General features: G+C 40.9%; 1 protein-coding gene across 1 annotated transcript; it reads right to left on the reverse strand.

Moving 5' to 3' along the window:
- Nucleotides 1-357: 357 nt before the first annotated feature.
- hdac9b (histone deacetylase 9b) lies at nucleotides 358-24,189 on the reverse strand. The gene is made up of 11 exons (XM_073484535.1): nucleotides 24,023-24,189; nucleotides 16,239-16,477; nucleotides 15,710-15,890; nucleotides 13,773-13,905; nucleotides 13,544-13,665; nucleotides 7,904-8,035; nucleotides 7,451-7,566; nucleotides 5,843-5,965; nucleotides 5,070-5,247; nucleotides 4,736-4,950; nucleotides 358-2,185 (listed from the first exon to the last, which is right to left on the reverse strand). Exons 1-11 carry the CDS (start codon nucleotides 24,129-24,131, stop codon nucleotides 1,847-1,849), a joined length of 1,887 nt encoding a protein of 628 aa, XP_073340636.1. The 5' UTR covers nucleotides 24,132-24,189; the 3' UTR covers nucleotides 358-1,846.
- Between the last annotated feature and the right edge of the window lie 128 nt (nucleotides 24,190-24,317).

Raw genomic sequence — 24,317 nt, forward strand, 5'->3', positions numbered from 1 at the left:
GTTATAGGACCCACTGGCAGGCTGGGCTAATGATTTAGGCAGTCCATTTTGAGATAATGATGTCAAAATTATGAAAAAGGTAATTTGTGCACTGAAATATAAAACTGAACGTTTTGAACTTAACAGTGCTTTCTTCAACACGAATAATCTGCAAGATGCAAGAACATCAGAGGTAAATGAACTTTATTTTAAAAAAGAAAGGTTTATCACACAAGGCAAAAAAGAGAAGAAATGCAAACTTCTATGAACAGACCACAGGACCTCCATCCCCCCCACCCCCCTACCCCCACCCCCCCGCTGGCAGCAAAGGGGTTCTCGTTACAACCAAATCAAAGGAGCAAGACAACAAGACTCACATTGTTCTGATTGTGTTTACTTGCACTAAAAACATTAGACAATCTGAATGTACAGTATAAGACAGACAGTTTTGATTTTCACATGAATCCAAACACAGAACCTCATACTAGTTTTTTTGTTTTGTTTTTTTTCTTTACACTTAGTCGACGGTACAAATGAAACAGGAAGGTTTACGGCTATGCAATACATTTGATTGATCACTTTAAGACAGACTATACATGTCGCAATGGGCACTTTCAGGGGAAAACAGGCTCGAGAAAAAAAAAAAAAAGAAGAAGCAAGGTCCTATCCAGGTTTTTTCTATTGAAGTAACATCAAACCTGTGTGTTGAGGTAAGCATGCCACTAGGGAATACGAAGGAAGCGATTCCCTTTAAAAGGGACTCCCTTAACCATATCCCCACTCACTTTGTAATTCGCCTTGACAGTAAATCAATTCTCAAGCTTGGCCCCTTGGACTCCTCCAACCCTAGGTTCTCCTCGCTCAACATTCCTGCACACATGAATCACTCAGAGTCCTGGCTTCTAGAAGGCATTTCCTGCCCGGCCCTCTCTCTCTTTCTCTCTGTCTGACTCCTCTGCTGAAAGCTGGGCAGGAACCCGCCGAGCTTTGATTTGGACCCAGAGGGAGAGAGGGAGGAGAGCTCGGCTTAACACAGGGCCCTGGCTCTGGGACTGCTCCGAGAGTGAGAGAGAGGGAGACATGGAGACTCAGGGTGTGTTGGGAGATGCCTGCACACCCAAGCAGGGATTTAGTGCTTTATCCTTCAAATTGCAATATGAGCAGCGAACCATATTCCAATGGCAATATCACTCCTAGTCTGCCCTCAGGGAGCGTCCTCTGTTAGGATTTAAGTATACATTCTCTCTAAGACAGATGTTCATTATTATTTCAGTTCGGAGACCACTTAACATCATCACAGATTTGTGAGAACAGTGGAGCATGTAGTGTTTTAAATTCTTGAACTCACTGTGAGGACTTTTTGACACTTCTCATAGTTAAAGTGGACAGAAGAGCATTCAAATATTTTGTGGCGAAAAATGTACACTATGGGAACATAAGTTGGCTCTCCAAGGCTGTACACCTGTTCGACCTTCCCTCTAGAAATCATCTTTGATGCTAAATCCACAGTATATGTACAAACAGCTTTTTGTCAGTTGAGCAGACTCGAGACGACCAAAGCAGCTCTTGAAAAGAACGGTCTAAATTGTCCTCGTATTATATACACAAAAGTGAAACGTACATATTTTACAGAGATCACTACACAAAGACCACAAACAGAGAGTCTTAGAGTGTGGGACGAGCGCAGGCTGCAGCTGAGGGAAAAGGGGGTTGTATGTCGCGACAGGGAGAGCTGGCCTACTGTGCAATGGCTGCCATGTGTGTGTCTGTGTGTGTGTGTGTGTGTGTAAACTGCGGGGGTGTAAATGTTGTAGAGACTTGTTTATCTGCGAATGTTGCAAGTGTGTGATCTCATCGTCCACCTCTCTCATATCATGGCTCTTATCACCAGTCTTCCTTTGACCTGGTGAAGATAGGTGCTCTGCTCTGACTCTAAGCTCTGATTGGTCAAGGCCTCATCCTCGCTATCAATCGGCTCCTCTTTGACCTTGATGACCCCGAAGTGAGCGTCTGGGAGCTCGGTGCTCGAGCCACTGCTGCTGCTACTGCTCAACGTGTGCTTCCTGATGACTCCTCCAGGGGGCAGCCTGTCCTCCTGCATGCTCTCCATCTGCTCTCTGTGGTGCTGCTGCTCCTCCTGCTCTTCCTCCGACTCCTGCAGGTGTGCGTTGGGCTGACGTAACTGCTCAATGGACTTGGACAACAGCTGCAAAACACATTGGCTCCACATTAATGATCACATCCTCTTTAACAGTTAAACTTTTGTCAGAGCAAAGCAAAAAGAACATCCATTTGAGGTTTGTGCCACATAAACAACAATGAGCATGCACATGTATCCAAAGAGCAGCAGGGGGATTTGTATTACTTTAATAATGGTACGGTCTTATTCTGCCTCTTCATAGTCATTTAATAATACTTTACTATTTTCAGACTATCTTGAAGTAAAAAAAAAAAACAAATCGGTTCTGAAATCAATCAAATCAAACTCTTAACAGTCTTTGTGCAACATAAACTATATAAATAATCCACACGTTTCATATCCATTTTAACTTAGCTCTTATTGGTCATTTTTCAGGCTGTCTCATTAGTACATCGTAAAGTTAGAACTCCAAAACTGCAGTAATCACAAAATTTGAGGAAAACAGGCACGCTAGATTGCGCGATGGACAATTGAGGCCACACAAACACACTTCCTGTGAGTGTTTTCACGTTAATAAATCCAGTCCGACACTTTAATTTGCAAGATAAAGTGAGAATAAAAAACTATAAGACTTGGTGTACAAACTTGCATTAAAATTGCAATATCTGTATCTACACATAACAAAACTACTGTAACATTAATAATGTGACAAAGACTCAAACTGGCAAGTGGCTTTGGTAAGCTTCATTTTAGGAGGTTTAGGAGTGGAAGCAGATTAGCCATTGTTAATGCCTTTTTACTTAATAAAATTCAATAGCGGTTGGTGCTCCAGGTAAGTAGATTAGTCTCACTCACTCACTTTATTTTTAGAAGAGACAGTTCAGAATGTACAAAGTCTTGCCTCTGGTAAATCATATGTTTTCTCTTTTAAATTGTGTCTACATTCTGCAAGCAGTGGCACCAAGGTTACAACATGTAGGGAGCACGTTACTGAATAGGCTTCATAAATGGGATATCAAGAGAGCATATGACACAAAGACCAGTCTAAAGGCATCAATTTATGAGCATGTCATATTGCACTCTAACCCTAGACAATGTATACATGGATTTTCACCAAATCTATGTATTAAAAAAAAGATTATTAATTAATTTTGATTAACAGGTGCACCAGAAACTAGGCATGAAAATGTTATATATTTGCATCAATGGAAACAGGTAAAAAAGCTGCAACAAAGATTTTAAGAGGGTAAGAGCTGGAAAAAACACGTTGAATACAGAAACAGAGGCATGTGAGATCCAGCCTGACAGATGAACTTTGTGCAGAGGGATGTCTGAATCAGACCAACTGTACTCTAATGGTGCCATGATTTGATTACTCTGCCACAAGAGGGCTCCAAGAGCAGGATTGAGATGCGCCTCTCCCAGCTGGTAGCCAACATCATTACTGTATGCAGAATGCAGGCCTTATATAAATATCCCTTCAGCTATAAGAATTAGCCTCCTTAGCTTGGCATTAGTCAACACTGTTCATACCTCTTCCGAAAATCCCTAAGCTCTTGTAAATTTCCATTAGCTCCCCCTACTGTTGCAGGCACTGAAGGGCGTTTAAAAACAACCGTAGACAAGCCTCTGCTAGGAAATTAATTAGGGCAATGTTTCGGAGATCCCTCTCAATAAACACTGAGGGCTCATCCCTGATTAATGGCCATTTATAACCTCCACTTAAAGAGGCTTTACTTGCGATCTCATTGGCCTGAGTGATCAGAGCAGCGCCTGTTCACATGTTAAAAGACAAGATGTCGCAGTTATTCCAAAGCTCTTTTTAAATCAAATGGACTTCATAGAGCACTTCAAATGAAATTCTTAATAATTACAGCTGATATTAAAACTAATTTCAGCTGCTGTCTGTGTTGGTTTAAAAGGTATTCAAACAGAAACTGCTAAAACTGGACATCCATTCTGTACAACTCAAGAAGTGCCTGTGGTGCTTTGTGCCTTTTATTACTTCTAGGTAAGAGTTGCTCTATGGTTCCCATGGCTCTTTCAAGGCCCAGCGTTGGGACACATCAGTATGTGAGCTCACACAATGCTGCCTTTCACAGTGTCTGCCACCTCACACACGTCCCTCACCAGAATAATTACACTCTGTGTATAGCGGGGTCACCTCGGCCAGCTAACAGAAACACAAATATTGCCACAGAGGAACAAAATGTATTCTGGGCACTTTTTCCTTCATTTCAACTTAGCTGAATTGAATTTCACAGAGTTAGCATGTGAACAGCACTGATGCCTTAAGCTATGATAACAGAATTAGTGCAGGGGAAGCATTTCTTCCCCATTTGAAGTCAGGCAGAAGTTCTTTGCTTCGCAGGAATAACACCAGGATTCCAGGGAGGAACAGACAACAGCCCGGGTCTGTAAACCTGAGCTACCACAGATGCTTTTACAAAAGGCTAAAAATAGATCAGCATTTGTGTGCTTAAAACGATTAAATCAGACTCCCCGCAGCCAAATAAGACCTCACGAGACCTAGGAAGGAATATAGAACGCTGCGAAAAGCAATCTGAAAGTCAAAATCCTCTCCTGTGATTTGAATATTGATGAATAGTACAATACCTTATTTATATGGACCTGCTGCTGGTACTGTTTCTGTTTCTCCAGGAAGTGCTGGTGTTGCTGCTGGATGACAAGTTGGGCCAGTGTGTTCTGAGGCAGCGGTGCAGACTGGGTCCTGTTTAAGGGCCGGTGTTTTGGTAGTTTAGGCCGAGTGCTGGAGGGCCGATCCTTCATGGCCAGAGGGGACTGAGGGTGTGATGACATGCAGCCTTGGCCTTGACGAAAAGAAAAAGAAAAAAAAGGTTAGGTTTTCTCTGAAGTCATATTATAAATTACTTTAATTTAAAAGGTACCATGTATTGTAGTGCAATGTGACCTAATGTAACAGTCTTACCAGAGGAGAGCATCTTCTGCTGTCTCATCTGCTCCTTCTGGAGGAGGTGCTGGAGGAGGGCCTGGTGACTGGGGCTCACTTTAGACTCAAGCCCCGTCTGAAGGGGCACAGGGCCCAGCAGGTGCCCAGGCAGCCCGTACTTGATTTCTGTCGATCTGTCCTTCAACCCCATTGCGGCCTGAGATAAGAGACAAAGATGATTAAGTAATGTTTATTCTTTAATTTGGACTACACATGCTGTGCACTTAGATAGGTAGTCATTCATAATAATTTGTAGGGGTACGTTTTAACAAGCCAAATTCAATAATATCAACTGTTTTTTTTTAATGAAAATGGTTCTTGTACTGTAGTCACGAATCAGAGATTAGGCGTTGTTGAAATCAGAGACCATCAATAGTTAGAAGTCACTGCAGCTGATAAACAGGCCTCTGTGGAATGTGCCAGAGAGCTAAAAGCTAAAAGATGATATATCACGTGTTGTGTTATCAGGAGTTGTACTTGAGTGGACTTGGCCTTTTTTTAAAAGCTGTGATAAATGAGGTAATAGGGGAAGATAAGAGCATGCCTGACACAAGACACTGCAGAACAATATTTATCTAAGGGCGATAAAATCATTTGGTGCCACAGGTCAGTGACCTGTGGCCGTACAGAGAACCCAGACAGCCACTGATGGCAGGTTTTCAAACTCATAGACTTAGCAGACAACTTAAAGGAAGATTTAATTTCATGTAAAACACTCAGGTTATCTAAGAATTGAAAAAAAATGTACTCACACTAATGGGTGAGGATGCAGTCGAAAGCCCGAAGGAGATGTTGGGTAAGGAAGGAGATGTGTATAAGCTCAGCATCGACACAGAGCCCTCAGGTCGGAATAATCTCGGCTGTGAAGGCCATCTCTACATCAAACACAAAGGGCAGAGCAAAGACAGAGAGATTTAGGAGCAGGTGACAGATTTAAAAATCCGACTATGGACAGTTTCAAAAGGCAACATGTGCAGTGGAATAAATGTTAACGCACTATGACGAACAACAGCCCTCCTTGCTGAACGGAAAGGTGTGAGATTTTATGATAGATGATATAAAGGACTGGCGGGCAGCAGAACTTTCCTGGAGCTTCACAGAATGGCACCAGTGAGGAGGATTCGTTATTATAAAATACTGCAAACCTCTAAATCTACAGCTCCACCCTCAGTTTTTCAGCCCTTAATCGGCCTGCTGCCTGTTCTTATTCCCCGGTCCCCACCCTCAGGCTACTCTCTCAGAGAACATCAGCACTGGGGCATACTTCCTGTACCCAGCAGAGCAGTGGACCAGCATGTGGTTTTGGAACAGCCATGTTTATCCTTCCAACCCCTACCAGTACTCAGTGACCTGTATGTGGATATCCGGCCCATATTTGACCCGAGGGACCTGTTCCCTCTGAAAAAGGATACCTAATGTAACGGTGCACAAACACGCCTTGCTTTTGCAACAGGCATGAGGTCCACAGGCACCCCCAGAGTCCACCAGCGACTTTCATGAGAGCCTCAGCTTGGGCCGATACAATAGCAATCCTGTGTGTTTATGTTGTTAGCATGTGGATGTCTTTGGCTACCAGTGCCTGGGATATCAATTAAACTCCACAGTTCGCCTGTCTCCCTGAGTCGCAACCTTTAGGTCGCTGTCAGGGCGTCTCTCCCCTCTCTGTGTCGCTGGAGGTCCCTGGGAGAGTAAACAGCGACGGTTAAGGAAAACACAGCTGTTCTGTTAAGATTGTTCAGAGATGTGTCATATCTGCCACCCTCTATAATGGTCAGCTTTGTGAGCTCGGTCCAAGGGGAGCTTGGGTCATGAATCTATTGGGAAACGCCTCAGAACAACTTAGAACGGGCATGCCGCCAGGCCAGTGACAGAAATACAATGACAAGCCAACAGCAACCTTACAGCCAAACTAAAGAAGTTTTGTTTTTTTTTTTTGTTTTTTTTTTGCGAGACATAAAACTGATTGTACAGCACATCTGGAAGAAAAATGTTGGACAGAAATATTTTTACTGGTTTTGCAATGTTTCTGTTCAGAATTTTAACACTGATAAAGCCCATGTATTTTCCTGACTGTGTAGTCTTTACGCAAGCAAACTTGGGGTAATCAGACATGTGGGTCAAGCTGTGCCGCTTTAATGTCAGTGTGGGGAGCCATTTTCACTGGAGTGTAACAGACGGAGGACAACTGGCTGTTTTTATAGCTGCAAGCAGAAGGGCAGGCAGGTATTTAGCACCCTGACATAAAATCATAGTTTAGTATAGTAATATTTGAATGATTTTGATGCACAACAGCAACAGCAGTGAGACTTCTGCTTTTTTTTTGGCAAATCAATAGAAGTGCTGATGATTTATAAACATACCTCAGTTTTTGTGGTGGTAGGCAGAGAGGAGGGTCCATTTTCAGCCCCCAAGGCACTGGAGGCCCCTATGGGAGAGCTGGGGCCGGAGCCAGGGGCACTGTTAGTGGGCGTAGAGTCTACGGAACATCAAGGAGTTAGAAACCGTATGCATGCTCACACTCTACACACACACAGGCTTGGCATAACAGCTGCAGCCTCACAACAGTTTAATGTGTACAGTCATGGCTGCCTGATTACAATGGTCTTTTTTGCATGAAAGTGTAATGACCATAATATATGCTCTGCAAAATGGCTGATTGTTATGCAGCTCTGCAATAATAACACTAATTCATAGGCTCGTATTATTTTCAGAGAACATTTTGAACACCAGATAATAAGATGTAGACGATTTTCTGTAGTTGTTGTACCAGGGAAAAAAAGACAATTCAACATATGGCCAGCAATATTACATACCCATTAGCTCCAGAGCTCTCTTCTTATAAGGAGTCATGATGTTTCCATCTCTTCTCTTGAGCATTGGGCTACTCCTCCTCTCTGCTACCTTCTGCTTCAGTCTGGATCGTACCTTCAGGTTGGGCTCAGAGGCTAAAAAAGAAAAATAAGGAACAGATATTTTTTCTCAGATACTTTTTCTTCTTAAGTTTTGATTTACACTATTTGGACGATAAAAAGAGGCCCCATCACATGGAGATGAATGATGCGATCATGTGAGTGTAGTGTGATTATTTTTATAGAGTCAAACAGCATGCTTTAATGCCGCCTGACTTGAATGAACATTATCAAAGAAAACAGTAACGCCATAAAATAAGAGGAAACTAAAAGAGAAATAAAGAGACGATAAATCAGATAAAAAGTAAGCAATGTTGTCACGCTTCGACATGTAACAATTTCAGTTTGAGTGAAATTCAGAGCAGGTTTCAGATAAATTAAATGAGTCAGGATTGGGCCCATTTCCACCTCATCTGGACTAAATTAGGTTGAGCAACACACAGGCTCTAAGTGAAATAGTCCGCTACCTGCCGCCCTGGTGACCACAGTCTGATACAGTAGCAACAGTTAAACTAACACAAAAACATGGCAGATGTTTCAGGCTCTCCCCACACCCCCTCCTCCTAATGCAAAACAGAGATACCCAAATACACAGTCCGAACACACACTCACACACAGCCTGGCCTGATCTGATCCAGACTTACAAATCTAGTCCATCAGTGTTGACAGAAATGCTGACATAATATTCTTCACAATAGACATATTGCTTTCAAACTTTTCAGCTAGTATTAATGATGGATTTTAGGACAAAACTTCTGTATTTAGTCAGGGTAGATTTACTGAGCATGAAGCTCTTTTCCAGGAATGCCCTCCTCCACACTCACACTGTTACACACAGTTGATGATTGCCATCCTTGAGTACCAAAACAAAGCCAAGTTTGAATTGATTTTAAACGCACAGTATGCAATTTCTGTTTCTAGGGGTCCCTCTGTCAAAACCATGAAAACAAAGGTAGTCCGATTGCATCGTGACGTAGCATGGGATTGTGGGAGTTTGTTGTCACCATTGTATTCAGGTTACATTAAGTCACATTAAGTCACAGTTGCCAACTTCTTTCCTCATTTACTGGTAACAGGTGACCAAATTAAAAGCACTGTTATCTTGAATAGAATTACAGATATCTCTGGGTTTGAACATTGTTGGATACATTTGGGATAAAGTGAGTACACAACTCAATAAAATGTATATAACAAGGGTCTAGTTTAGCTGTTTTAATGCAGAAATGTTATTGTATCTTTAAAAGCTGAACAATGTGAGGAGTATTATTATTGCACAATAACATCTTATTTGGCCCATGTTTATGTACCTTTGCCCTGTTGCAAAAGGACCAAAGCAAAACTCTAAATACTAAACATGGGAATAACCAGGATCTTATTAAATACTGAGGTTAAGAGACTCAGGAGGATTAAGGTGATGTGCAGGGCAAAGATTATTATGTTCTTTATTTTCCATCTCATTTATGATAATTTATTGTAACTAAGATTGTATTATAGGGTGTGAATCCTGCACAATACCTATAGATTAGGCTTTAATTTAAAATATAATAAAGGTTAATGAGTCTCTTGCTAAATGAATTGTTACTTTAGATTGAAAAAAAAAAAAAAAACTAAAGGACATTGAGAAAATCAATGAGGACATAAAGTCTGAGTAATTAATGGTAGTTAGATGTACAGCCCTGCCAACCCTTGATAAAATAAGACAATGTCACTAATTAATTACCTAACTAGTCTGAAAATGTGTGTAGCACAGTTTAGACTATAGAAAGATTACATAATGTAACACAAGGGAAATAAAGCAGAGGTTGAATCCAGGCAAGGACGTGATTGTAAATAATGTAGGAATCAGTTATGTGAACGCAAGTAAATGCTTTTGTCTCTGACTGTTGAGTCGTGGCCCTGTCTAGCTACAGTGACAATGATTCACTAGGTCAACATGTATAATGTAGACTTCCCATCAACCCGTTGGATATGGAGTCCCATAGCCAGCCAGCCTTACACACTCAAATAAACAAGCAGAATAGATAAGCTGGTCCTTTGACTGAAAGCCATAGCACAAAGCTGTATTGAAGTTATGTAAACCGTCTGTTACACAATAGCCAACCTGTTTCAATTATTTAGCTCGGATCAATAATTAAATAGGTCTTTTGCAATGTGTACAACATACAGCTATACATATTGAAGCGGAGCTGTGACGTGGGAGCACTGCAGGGAGGAGGAGACGGAGCGACGATGGGGGGCACAGCTAGGAGAGCGGGCCAGATGCTGCTATTTCTGGCTTTTGTCAAAAGCAGCAAAACCCTCTTCCCTAATACGTGGCGCAGACCTCTAATCCTGTGGGTGTGAGGTAGAATGAAAGAGAGCGAGGGAGGACGAAAAGGAGGCAGGAGAGATAAATGGAGAGAAAACGCTGTTGGGAGTCGTATGAATCTGCTTCACGCCCTGCTGCCTTGATTGCTTTCTATTTTTACACGCTGCTGCCACCAAGCTACGCATCCCAATTGGTCGCCACGGGAACGCCAGACAGCAGCAAGGGAACAAACACTTTCTCACTGGTCTCCATGGAAAAAAAAAAGGCCCGGTGCACCGTGCAACAGGAGGCAATGATGGCAGCGGCAAAGCATATACACTGAACACCTGGGACACCTCTGCTCCGGCTTCTCAGTTAATGAAAACATACAGTAATGGCTGCAATATACAAGAGTCATAAATCAATCACATTATTACATACGAAAGTGATGCTGCAGGGCGAGTGGCTTTGCAAGTGAATGTGTTACGTTATCTCCACTTCATCAGAATTTTAACTGTGCTGTCACCATGAGTGCCTGTGTGGACCTGGACAGATGGCTGAGGTGTGTGTTTTGTAACATAAGGCGGCCTGCTTCACATTTTGCCTGACATTCTAGTTTAAACTGATGCTGATGTTGATCAATCACTGCAATGCTTATTGGTTGTAGGGCTGCAAGTAATGATTATTTTCATTGACAAGTAGCCTGTCTATTATTTTCTCGAATAATCAATTAGTTGTTTGGTCTATGGCCAAAGCCCAAGATGACGTCCAGAAACTACTCACATTTACGAACCTGGAATCAGAAATTTTTTACTTTTCTTTTTTTAAGAAATCACTTTAATTAATTATCAAAATAGTTGGCGATTACTTTCATAGTTGACAACTAAGCTGTCAATCATTGCAGCTCTAATTGGCTACTGTTCCATCAACAACATAAACTTTTAAACCAAAGCTAAGTTACAGCTCCCTAGAGTTTAGAAATTCCATGCCATAAGACAATATTCTTTTGAGTTTCTATACACACGTCACCTGCTTGGGCTTCACAGTTTTACCTTTGCGGGATTATTTTTGAAAATCTTCCTGCACCTGCTGAAGGCACACATTTGGTAACTGGGTCAAGACCAGAGAGGGTGTTGCACTTCTTACTGCTAAGCTGCAACTATTCTTGCCACAGACTATCGCGTGGCCTCGGTCCAGTCTATTCTAGTCCCTGGAAGTGAAACAAAGAGGATGTATACCAAGTAAACAAGTTAATCACGTGAAATTCTTTCAACTACTGAAGTAAAGTCAAGGGCATTGCGGCTATTCTGTATTTATATTAGGACGCCTAACAGTGGAAATCAATGTGCAGACTGTTCTTTTGTGGGATATTTAGAGGACTGCAGGACTGTCTCTCTCTCAGATTATGTATTTGTATTGTTGGTACACTGTCCAATTTTATCTCAGGGGTTTTCCAAAACACATGATCAAGAGTTCACTTTGAGTGTGTACTGGTAAGTTCTTCTTTTCAAAAAATCTAAAATTAATAAAGCTTATTTGAAACCAATCCTAATTTCATATTTTCCAGTTTTTAAAGGGACTATTCGACCTATCATATATATCTATATATACATAACATGCACATCATAAACCTCATTGTGAACCTCAGCCCTCTGGCCAAGTGAAGCTGTGGGGAGTCTCAACGTGGAGCATTCGAGTCATCTCCACTTTGTTTTTGAGAGAGCTATCTTTGCTTAAACAAACAGTCCTGTCGAGGTTCATCCAGCCCGTACCCGCCTTAACTCGGCAACACCTGCCAATCAGCTATCAGTGACAGCAGTGGCTCGGGAAACAACACTACCTTTGTGTGTCCCCCTCGGGTGCTAAGCTCTCAGAGGACTTTAATGAAGACAGACAGGAAGTGGGGGAGGAAGGCCTAAGCAGGAAATGACCACATATAGATTCAGGAATCCAAAGGGCAAGAAATAGTTTCATCAGTGCAGGAGAGCCATCAGAGACTCAGGCACAGGAATGAAGAGATGATTTAACCATGAATTAAAGGATGAAAATGCTTGAGCAGCTGAGACTGAAATTGTATCCCTCTAGTTATTTGTTTAAACCTGCCTCTTTGTATTCATAGTAAAAGACAAACAATGCTACCATAAACGGTTGCTCTGTTATTTTTCAAAAACTGTCTTAAACTGTTGTAAGGCAAGTCTTTACCTTATGTGTCTAAAGGCATGAGCCAAAGATGTAAATATATATTTACAAGAGGTACTTCTCTGTTGGTATGGTATGATTTAAAGAGATTTTCAGAGCTTTCATTTACCTATGTTTATTCTTGCCATGCAGTGACTTTATTTACCAGATTTAATTCCTTTGCCTGATCTCTAAATTGTGTATGCACGCAACATGACAGGCCTACAGTTAAATAACTCAACAAGTATAATTGTTTTCCAATGTAATTAAAAGAGACACAGAGGGGAAAAGAACATAATGTAATTTGGTGACCTCACTGGCGAATTATGAAGTTTTAAGCTTGGCGAGCACTTGTGCTCGTGCAAACCAAGAGGCAGGAATTACTCTTATTTACACAGCCATCCCCAAAGGGTTCCTCAAACTTTAAACCAACAAACCCGAGCTGCCTTTTTGGTGGGAACCTGTGTCTTTTCAAAATAGTTTTTAAAGCCAATAACTCAGGAGAAATTAATGTTCTTTAATTCTCCCATTTACCACTAAATAGCTCAAAGAGGCTTTGGAACTTGGTTTGTTATTCTAACATAGGGGCGAATGCTGTTCCTTTTAAATAATGGCAAGTTAATTTCAGTACAAATAACAGTAATTAAAATTTAAACTTGTGAAGTGAAAACTTACAGTTAAACTGTGTTGCTGGCTGTGTTCAGCTGTTGCGTTTTAGTATAATCCAAATAGGAATAAGGAAGGTTTAAGTTACTTTTCTGGCATGCGTCACTTCTTATGAAAGTTTTGTGTTGAGCCCTTGGGGGACGAGGAGGAGGTGCTCGGGTCATAATGAGCCTAACTGATGTTATTAGCAGCTCATCAGCAATGTCAGGAAATACTCAATGGGTATACCGACCTCTTGACTGACAAAGGTCAAAAAGACACTCAATGTATTAACAACCCAATGTAGTGAAAGGGAAATTACTAATACAAGGCACACTGAGGTTTTTTATCTAGCTGTGTGTCAGATTTATGTATGCATGTATATATATTTGCATTTTTATGTCTGCGCTGTGTGTGTATGCAAATTAACAAACCTGTCTTCCTCAAGGGGAAGTCGTCCTTGCTCTCTACGGGTGATGGCAGAGTATACTGGCAGGTGGGGGATGTGCCGCCCAGAGGTGGAGAGCTTTGGTCCAATGATGTGTGGTGAGAGGACCTGATTAAGAGACGGCGATATGATGATGTACATTCTGTTTCTATCAATTCAATTATATCTATAAATATATCACATTATGTCCAACTCAAACAACAGAAAATACTTACGTGTACCAGAGTTTTGGGTGCTGGATGAAAGAATGATTGACTCCATTACTGGCAGGGTCCTTTGCTGATTTGCTTAACAGAAACTCTTGGAGTTTCTGCTTCACTTCGGTACTTGCCACAGCACCTGTGAGACCAAAAGACGGAACCAAAGGGATTGGGGTCACCCTAGGGTGTTGACTTGTGATATATTACTGCTTACTACTTGCAACTTGTAGATTTCCTTTCCTTTCTGTTAAAATATTTCTTCAGATTGAGTTCACTCTATCTCCCAGAGCAGCCACTACTTATGTAGGAAGATCTCCCCCTAGTGGTCAAAGAGCACTGTATTAGTTTCAAGCTGCTGAAGTGATACTGCAGAGAGATGTTCTTTCTCATTGGAGGGTTATAGTTGCAGGACACAGTTTCAAATTACGTGACCTGACAAAGTCATAAATCTACTCTATTATTAGCTATAAGGTATAAACAGAAACGAAACAGTATATCTGAAGCTATTTTCATCGTGTTATTCAAAGACATTTTCTCCTAAATCCTAAGCTTAAATGTCACTGGCCAACCTTATGTCATCAGGTGGATATACTGGTTAAGTGCCATGTCATCATCATCATCATTATCATCACCATCACCATCATCATTATACCATTATATTTTACTTTATCTGATGATGAAATTAAAGTATATTTTACAGAATTTGCTTGTATTCTTATCCCATTTTATACTAACACTGAGGATATTTTACAATACATTTTGTCATGCTGTTGACTATTTGAATGTATTTCTAAACCTTTTGCTATTTTATTTCTATATTTCTAAGTCATTGCCATTATCATTATTATTTTTATTTTATTCTAATTTTATTTTAATCTGTATTTATGTACAACTAAAAAATCTTGACCTCATTGTGACTTCCTGATTAAATAAAGTACGTAGAATTTCAACTTGGAAATTTGTCTTGTTCCAAAGCATCTTCCCATACAATTAGATCTTATATTCAGAAATTGTGTCTCCAATAGCCAGAGACATGAAATCATAACAGTTGTTTATGAATAGCAATTAAGCCTCACGTAGTGAGAACAATATACTACGCATGCATTTTTAACCTTAGAGTGCCATTAATCCTGGTAAGTAAGAGGAGGTGGTCTTAAAGGGTTGCTTCACTGAACCAACAAAAACATATTTTCTCACTTACTTTCAGCACTTGCCAGATAGTTCTGGCTTTAAAGATATCTGCATTTGCTGTCAACTCATGCCAATGAAAAAATATTTAACCACTACTGCCTCACTGCTGGAAATCTCGAAACCATAGCAAATAAAATCCATGTTTGTATTTAGTAATTAAGGTGGACTTATCCTTAAGCATTATAATTGTATTGTTTCAATCTCAGCACTTTGTAGATAGTTTTTGTAAGATATTATTTTGTGGATGTTAGATGTTTCATTAAAGTATATGTAAATACATACATACAACAGCAGATGGAGATCTAAATAAACAATTTAACATCAGGCTAAGGATTCCTTGCAGCCAGACGCCATATGAATACAGCAATTAAAAACAGCAATTAAAAAAATCTCTTTTAAAACAATAAAATATAATTGTATGGCTAAAGTTATGGTTACATGCCTACAAAGGAGCTCTACTGCAATCCTGTCACATGACTTGAGGGCCATCATCCTAGTAATAACGATGATTACAGAACATGTAGTGTGAGTATTTTCCCAGTAACTGGAGCATTTAGCTGCAGTAAAGCATTCCTATCCAGCTGTTATATGTGTATTTTGCTTTGGCCCCACTCTAAGGTAATGCATAAAAAAAAATGATTGAAAAGGGTGAGGGTTAGGATTACGGGGCCTCCTGCTTGCTTTCGCCTGGGGCCCTCAAAATGACTAATTCCGCCCCTGATGGTAAAGAGATGGTGATGATGACGGTGTCAAGCTCTTACTCTCTCGAGAGCGCTCCTTGCCCCTGAGGATCAGGCTGGAAACATGCTGTTCTCGCCGATGTCTCTCCTGCTCCTTCTCCTGCTGGTTCTGCTGCTGTTGCTGCTGCTGCTGCTGCTCCAGACGACGCTCCTTCTCTGCAAGTTCCTGCTGCTGTTTCATGGCCTGGAGCTCCTGCTGGAGCTGAGATACATGCAGGCTTCAAGTCAGCAGAGCACACTGATAAATATGTTTTTAAAACGACAGTGGCTTATGATAACTTCTGCAGTTTCTGTTTTGCTGTGATAGAATATTCTGTATTCGTCTGTAAAAACAAAACTCACACTGTTCTATAATGTATTGCTTAACACTCCTAGTCTTGCTGTGCTGAGCTGTCTCTTCTTTTCTGAACTCCTGTATTCCTGGGCTACAACATTTTCTAATGATCTGCAATATGCCATGCTGTGTTGTGCTCTTCTCTCTTGTACACTGTGGTGCCATTGTGCACACTGCTGTGCCGTCCTCCGTACAACTGTTCAGTGCAATGCTGACCTTGAGGTGCTCCTGGAGCTGAGCCTGGTGCTGACGGGTCAACTTCTCATGCTGCTTCTGGAACTCGCTGATTAGTAGCTGTTTCTGGATCTGCTGCTGCTTCTGAATGAGGAGCAGCTCTTGCTGCAGCTGCCTCTCCCACAGTCCCGGGTCCGAGCCTGGCCCCAGCATCCTCAGGTCAGTGCGCAGGTCCAATGGAGATAAAGGCTCAGCCAATGGCACGTCTGACTTAATGTCCACTGTGGCCCACAAAGGGGAGAGCAGAGAAAATGACAGAAAACAAGAGATTTGTGAGTTCCTTGATTACACTTTATCTATATCAATTCAAATCATACAACCAGAGGTAGCTGTGTATAGTACATCGGCAAATCATTTTGGTTAGAGTTAAGAAAGACAGAAAAAATTAGGATTCCAAAAATGAGTCATGGAGTTTTAAAAATGAAAAAATAAAGCATGAGAGAATAAGAAGGGTTAGAAATGAGGAGCAGAGCTTTCTCTCCCCTGATCCTCAGAAACCTGCAATTATAATAGTTTCTATAAACAAACATGAGATCACATCCGTCAGCACAGAGTCTACTGGGAGCAGCTGTATAACAGACTCAATGGACATTTGGCACGAAATGTTGAAGTGGTAATTTAAAGTATTTACATAAATCCTATCTTCCCACTGTTTGATAAATAAATAAAGAGAGTCCTTCTCTACTATAACATCATGCAGATATCTCTTCTTAACATAAATGATTGAAAGCGAAGTAGTTTGTGAGCCTGGAAGCTGCGTGTGTTTGTGAATTCATGTTCCTGTGATCTTTTCATCTCTGTTCTTGAGTACGGACGCTGCGATGTGTGTAAGATCTGCCTTTGTCTTTGACAACTACCACCATTATAAGTAATTGCCAGATACAAAGTGAGAGGGCATCCCTTTGGTCTCCGAGCTCTATATATAGGTTGTTCCACAGAGAAAATCGATTCCCAGTTAAGAACATAGGAGACAGGGCTACTTCATCTCTCTAGTCCATAGAGGATGATTAGTAATTGTACCATATTTTTCTTTTTTATTCTTCTGTCTTCATCTACACTCCTGTATCTAATTGAATCCTGGCAACAGTAAGAAATATTTTTTCTAAAGAATTACTTTAAGATATTTAAGAATGTATTTAGGTCTATGGTTGATCACTAACTGATGAAATAAAAATGTCAAAACGTTGGAAAAAATTACATTTCAGTTATGCTGATCATGATGTGACATTCAAGGAAGGGTACACATTGTCCAGACTGTATAATGTCCTTTCCATTTTGAGACCAGAGTAATATTCAAACCTACTTAAAATTCCAGTGGCTGGAGGGAGATTTATTGAGTGCATTCATTGCCATAATCTTCTCAAGGGTCACATTTGAGGGGAACAAATACAGGCAATGTTACTGCACCACCTGTTCTTTGGAAGTATGAGTGAAAACTAACAACACATTACAATTTATAGGTTCACATAAATAATCTTGTGTTGGTCCTGTTGTGCTTTATCCTCATTAACTAAAACAAAATGCCAATAAAAAAAGGAGTTTAAAGCTGCCAAGAGAAGCAGTCTACAGTAGCCATCAATTAAGAAGCAGTGCCCTCCTGTTCACTGATGCTGTGAAGCTCACTGGCGCCCATTTGTTTTGTCATGTAGCCTGTTTTTCATTGCCACCATTCCATGTGTATGCGGCGGTGATGATTATAAATAGAAACATAAAAGCAAGTGGCGCAATCCTGGTCTGTGACAACCCCCACACCCTAGTATCCACCACCCTAACTTGCCGCTGCCATGGCAACGCTGGCGACGTAATTATGTCTCCCCATCCTGCAGATATCGAGTCTCACTGCATGTCATCTCCTGCCTACAGTGGCAATGTGACATGTTGACTATTATATCAGCCTTTCAGCTCTTATATAAGTAAGGAGTCCCCACCAGACAGAGACAGAGAGGAAAGCATTACAAAACCCTCCAACACACACACACAAACACACACTGTAGAGATTCAATGTCTAAATGATAGCTTGTCTTAAAACATGTTCAAAGAGTAAAGACAGCTAGAGGGGACCCCCGTGCTGTAATTTTTCTCTCTGTGTTCTAAAAACAGCTCCAATCAGATGACAGCAAGGAGGGCAGCGGCTCGGCAGGCACCTGTAGAACAGACCCATCTCTCCTGACAGGGAATATTAATCTTAGCTTCTAAGTACTTGACAAAGGACTCTTGTAGCGGGCGCTGTTCCAGGGGCAGCCGAGAACCTGTGAACCATTGAAGGGGCTCAGAGAGTCAGACAGCCTTAGTGCTACTTTTGCCTAATGGACCTAAATATAGCAACAACAAAAAAAAACACCTGCTGCCTGGGAGAATTCACCACTGAGATATCTAATTAATCTCATATTTCATTCTGTACCCTTACTGTGACTGACATTAAGGATCTCACTTTGATCAGCACATCAAGCAGAGCCTCCATCAGAAAATCTCAGACAGTGGTTTAACAGGATGGGAAGGGGAGAGGAGGAGGAGGAGGAGTGTGAAAGCTTAAGCCACCTTTGATAACCAAGGCTGTATGAAATGGCCCTTGAGGAAACCGCAAACAGCTTCATGTGCCTGTTCTGCTCTTGTCCACTGTGTCTGCAAGAATAGCGCCGGATGGAATGACAATGTAGAGGGAATATAATAAGGTCCTGAAGGTAGGTAGGCATTGTTCCAGCTCTGTTGAAGCCTCTGCCTAATTTGAAACTATTATTTTTTATTCTGTGTGCTTATTGAAACAGAGAAAATGTCACAACGTGCCTCTGTCAATGTACAATGTAACCACAGAATACATAAGACCTACTGCCATGAATTTGCATCTGATATATTTACACCAAATGCACCCTGAAACTATGTGAAACTGAAATCTGCTGTTTCTGTACAACAAAAATACTCCTTAGGCTGAGGAGAATACGGAACCACCAGTAACTAGGGCTAAATATAAATGCTTTTCTGAGCAGGGTCTTAATATAGACAATGTGCGAAAGACTGTCACAGTTGTGAGGCTGCCTGCTCAATTTAACACGGGCAAAAATAAAAGCGCAGTGTTGCATTTATGTACGTTTCGGGTCACTTTTGAAATAATCACCCGCAAAGAAGAGCCTGCCACTTCTGGTTTGGTTGTCCTATAGAGCCATATGCGCTTATGACCCTTTGACACTTTTTCTTTCGGGTGAAACTGAGGTGCCTTCTGATTGGTGGAAAGTGCACAGAAGAGTCTCTAGGCACTGGTAAACAAGAGATTTATGAATGACAGGTCCCAAATTTGTTTTTAGCACAAGGGAGCGACAAGCACCCTGCCCCATGCCCAAATTCCTCCCTGTGGAGGGCCTGCCAAGGGGGGATAGGGTGACTCATTGCCTGTGGCCACACTCCCACTGCAGCGTCGCACCGCCAGTGTCCCCAAAGTGTTTATTTCTATAACCGATCTGCCTCTCATTAGCCTTGGTGGTGGTCAGAGTGACAATCACAGCCTTAATTTGAGATGTTAGATGGCTGTCTTTTTTTTTTGCATCAGGCCACATTAGCAGGCTTCCCACCCCGAAGAGAGAATAGACACACATCACCAGTGACATTACTATTACATGTGAGAAGTCTGAAATACATAGATAGATACAGTAAAGATAAAGTCATTATGCAGCCTTAAGTTGGAGTTAAAACTACAAGTTTTCAAAAGCCCCTTGAAATTTCAATGTAATCTTTTTTTATCCCGCGAGCACATCAGCTGACAACTAACGTGAGAGTTATTAACATTGTAAACATCACAGCTGAATATAAAAAGTACAGCTATTTTTAAACCTTAACAAGTTAGTTTGCACCTACAGGTGCCTTTGGTGTCACTGAATAATCATATTCAGATTTGAATTAGGTAAGTGTGGATAAACAAATCAACAGCTTCACTTCTTGTTAAAGGTGCCCTGTAGAGTTTTCTTGTATAACAACAAAGGTGAAGTTTAAATTCAGTGTTACTAACCCACACTAATTGTGTGTATCCTTAAGGTCTAATACATGTGTCAAATGCATTTCCTTCCTCTTTAAAAAGCTGCAAAGACAATAAAGTATTTCAAATCCTGTATTGTTTGCATCAGTGTTTACTGTTTAGCAGTCTTCTTCCTTGTTTTGTCACCTATTGATCAGGTGACACCATTGGTAGGACTGTGTACTGTGCCACCAGCGAGATAAACAAAACAGGGAACATCACATGGAAAAACAGGGAACTTTTGACAATTATTAACATAAAAGTTTATTCAAGCAATAGGCTTCATCAGAGTTTTTTAAAATTATTATTAATAATGAAACTGCACATATTGCATACCCTCTGTGAAAGCAAAAGTTTATCCGACAAAAATCTAAATTAAATGTACTAATGCTAATATTGTTGTTACAGCTTTGAAAGAACATAAAGTTAAAGCAACACTTGAATTAAAAATGTTTAGATATACTAATGAGCGGATTCATTTTATTTCTCAGTCTCAATCTTTTGCAAATAATCTGCATAAAAATGTATGTCAAAACTATGATACACATGGTTACATGTTGTTACAGAGAAGTGACCTGCTTTTTACAGATTTTCCTCATGACTGTCCAAAAAATCACCACTTTTTATAGCGTAGCACCATCACCCACTGAAGGACCTGTGCTCAATTTGTTTTCCAGTGAAACCAACTAGTGTGTGTAAAGGATAGGTGCTGAAACCATCTTAACCCAATGTGATACTGACCGTGGATCATCATCTTTATATAGTGTATATTTTATTAATATACCTTATATGAATCTTTTTTTTTTTATCTAAAGCAGTTTTGGCAATTAAGATAATGGCACACTTTGTGTTTACACTTGAAACATGTTGTATGTTGCATGCATTTAGTGTGCACTGGAGATGGTTGTTGATCTAAATTCCCTGTCTGACAGTATAAATAGAAGCAGAGATACAGAAGATGTTTGAGGGCAAAAATAAGCTGATGCTTGGGACTGCAATGTGGTGCTGGATCTCTCATTAAGTGCCTTGTTATTTTGAGCAGCTGGCATGTCTAAAGCAAGAAACAGGTCTTTATTTTTAAGACTCAGGCTCGTCCTTGCAGCTGAGCCAGAGCTGCGGCTTGCTGGCTATCTGCTAACAAACTGAGCTGAGCTGAACCACCACGAGCCTTTCACTGAGGGTAGCCAGGAGTCCAGTCGTCTCCTGTCCTGCCATCATGCCAAACTGTCTCGCAAAACAACAACACGCAATATGACATGAACTGAATGGCTATCTAAGAAAATAAAAGGAGACTGAAGATGATTATCAGCATATGCCTCTGTCAAGACATTTGTATCATTATCCTATCCTCTGTGGACAACATGGGCAATAACTCAATAAAATTTGTTATAAATCAATGACAAATATTCACAGCAAACCCTCCAAGCAGAAGAAAGCATCCCATAGCACCACTGATAAAACACAAGCCATATCTTGTGTTTTTCTACAGAATACATAAAGGAAAAACTGAAAGAAATATGCAAAAATCTTTCATTTGGGCTTGATGCTCAATACGCTCTACACCTTAATATTAACAATGGTTTAATATAATAAGTTAGTTCATTCTTATAATCAGCAACTGACAATACCAAAAAAAAATCTCATATTCATTTGTGTTATTTTGCACAGTCTCTTCAGCACTTCGAATCCACACAGTGAGGCAACCTGAATGGATGCTGGATACAGGAGGACTTGAAAGGTGCAGCATTGTTATTGCCTGAAAGGTCCCTATTGAGCTTGTGCCTGTGTGATATTTTACATAATATTTTGCAGTCATGTGGAACTCATTAATTTTCCCTTGTTGAAGAGACCATCTGAGGACCGTTCTGGTCGGAACTTTGATGTTGCTGACACTAATCAAAATAAAAATGGGATCATGCGCTTTACTTTCATGTTCCACTTGAAATGTAACAGCAGAGAAGTAGAGTATCATATAAAGTGTCAAGGAGTTTGCTTCAGAAAACAATTCACAAATAACCTTTTTGGCAGACAGGAAGACCACTTCAAACAATATTTGTGACAATACATTACTGTCCCAATATCCTAACATCATCACACAGCTCGTGATAAACCCAAATGAAAGCAACCAGTCTGCTCTCCCAACAACAACACATCGAGTTAACTCATACAAAGTCATCCTGGAGTAGCATTTTTAGACAGATAATGTTAGTCACTGTCAAGTGATTTACTATAAAGTGGAAAGAACAAATTAAACAGGCAAATGACAGAATTCTCTATAAATATCTGTTCCAAGCCGCTGTTATATCAGGAGCATGCCGAGATGGAATGATAACGCACAGACGCCTAATCTTAGCAGGCTAATGCCATAAGCTGAAAATAACTCACCTAAGAATAGCTGACCCACAGAATAAGCAAGGAGCCCGAATTCAGGCGCTCGGTATATCTGTTGTTTGGCTCACAGGCCACTGAGACAGAAGAAGAAAGCCCTGCTCCTGTAGCCTGATAGTCAAATAACCTGCTCTATTGACAGAGATGGAATGTGTCATCCCCCTGTCATCCCCCTGTCTTATTTATAAATCTCCTCACGTTTAGCACACTGCCTCTGGATGTTTTCAGTCGCCTGTTTTTGCTTGCCTGAAGTCAGACTATAGACAGTGTTTTTTGTCTTTTGATGCAAGAGTTTTTGAGTTATCTTTGACACCAAAACTACAGACTTGATAGTCAATGTAAACAATCTAAATGTACATTTAAAATTTTGTTTGAAAGACCCAACATCATGTTCTCCCCTCTAACTGTTGGCTAAGTGTCGTTAATGTGGTGACAACTCAAAGGTCATAATATATTTTTCAGTAATGAAACACTCACATGACTCAGTCCGTACTTTCTCATACACATGCTTCTCGGCAACCCACATGACAATGTTTTAACGGAACACAATGCCTCAGCTCTGAGCTAATATCCAGAGACAATTTTCACATTTTATCAATAGCCACATGCTGAAAAAAGAAATCAAAGCAAATAAGGTGTGACTCATCTTGAGTCAATACAGTGAATAGACGTTACTCATACTGATGTCAGCCGTGTACTCTTGAATTCAATTCTCGGGTCAAAAATAGAACAGTCAATGCCTGTGGTAAATATCCTGAGAGAAACCTTTCAGTTGTCCTCGCAGTCACAAAACTGTCACAGTTTTTCCTGTTCCCTGAAAAGTGCACGCTGACATGGAAGCTCGCAAAACACAACATCCCTTTCATGTTCACACTGACTCATTTCAGGCAACTACAGCATGGGAATAGTGTTAACACATTTCCTTATTTTAGTAGCAGAACAACACTCTATGCTTGTTAAATATATTAGGACAAACAGCACTTTTTAACTTATTACAAGACATCTTTTAACACAGATTAACGTAACCATCCAACAGAGAAAGGCAAATCATAGAGCGGCATTTCCCATCACAAAAGCAAATACCTTGATTCAGGAAGAACTGCCTGATCCTACCACGTTGCTGTGCTGAGAAGCTTTGAGTTCTCTTTTCACACAGAATGAGAGACCGGCTGAGCGCAAAGAGTTGAGAGTACGTGAGAGAGGGAGAGAGTGACGGAGTGAATGTGTGCGAGAGAGGCACAGAAGATAGCGGAGAAGTAGCAACAGATTCAGAGATAGAGGAGGGACAGAGACTGGAATGCAAAGAGGGAGGGAAAAAAAGGGATAAAAACTGAGATTCCTCAAAAGGAGTAGAAACACCGGGCTGTATGATCACCTGAGTTGTTCATGTTGTGCATCTTGCTCTGGCTGGAAAACTGCTGGTGTCCAACGCGCCCTTCTGTTGTGGAGAAACTTGACTCGCCCTCGTAAATCGTCTGCAGCATACTCCACTCAGCGCTCAAGTCTCATTGCAAGCCTTGCGTTTCCTGTCACCAAGAGCCACCCCTCAGCCACTCAGGGGAGAGACCACGACAACAGGCAACTCTCTCCCTTCCTCTGCCTCCTCCTCTGATACACCACTCTCACTGTGGAGCAATAACACAAACGGCACACTCTCTCCGCAGGGCTGC

This window comes from Pagrus major, chromosome 17 (assembly GCF_040436345.1).
Source record: "Pagrus major chromosome 17, Pma_NU_1.0".
In the NCBI taxonomy this organism is placed as follows: Eukaryota; Metazoa; Chordata; class Actinopteri; order Spariformes; family Sparidae; genus Pagrus; species Pagrus major.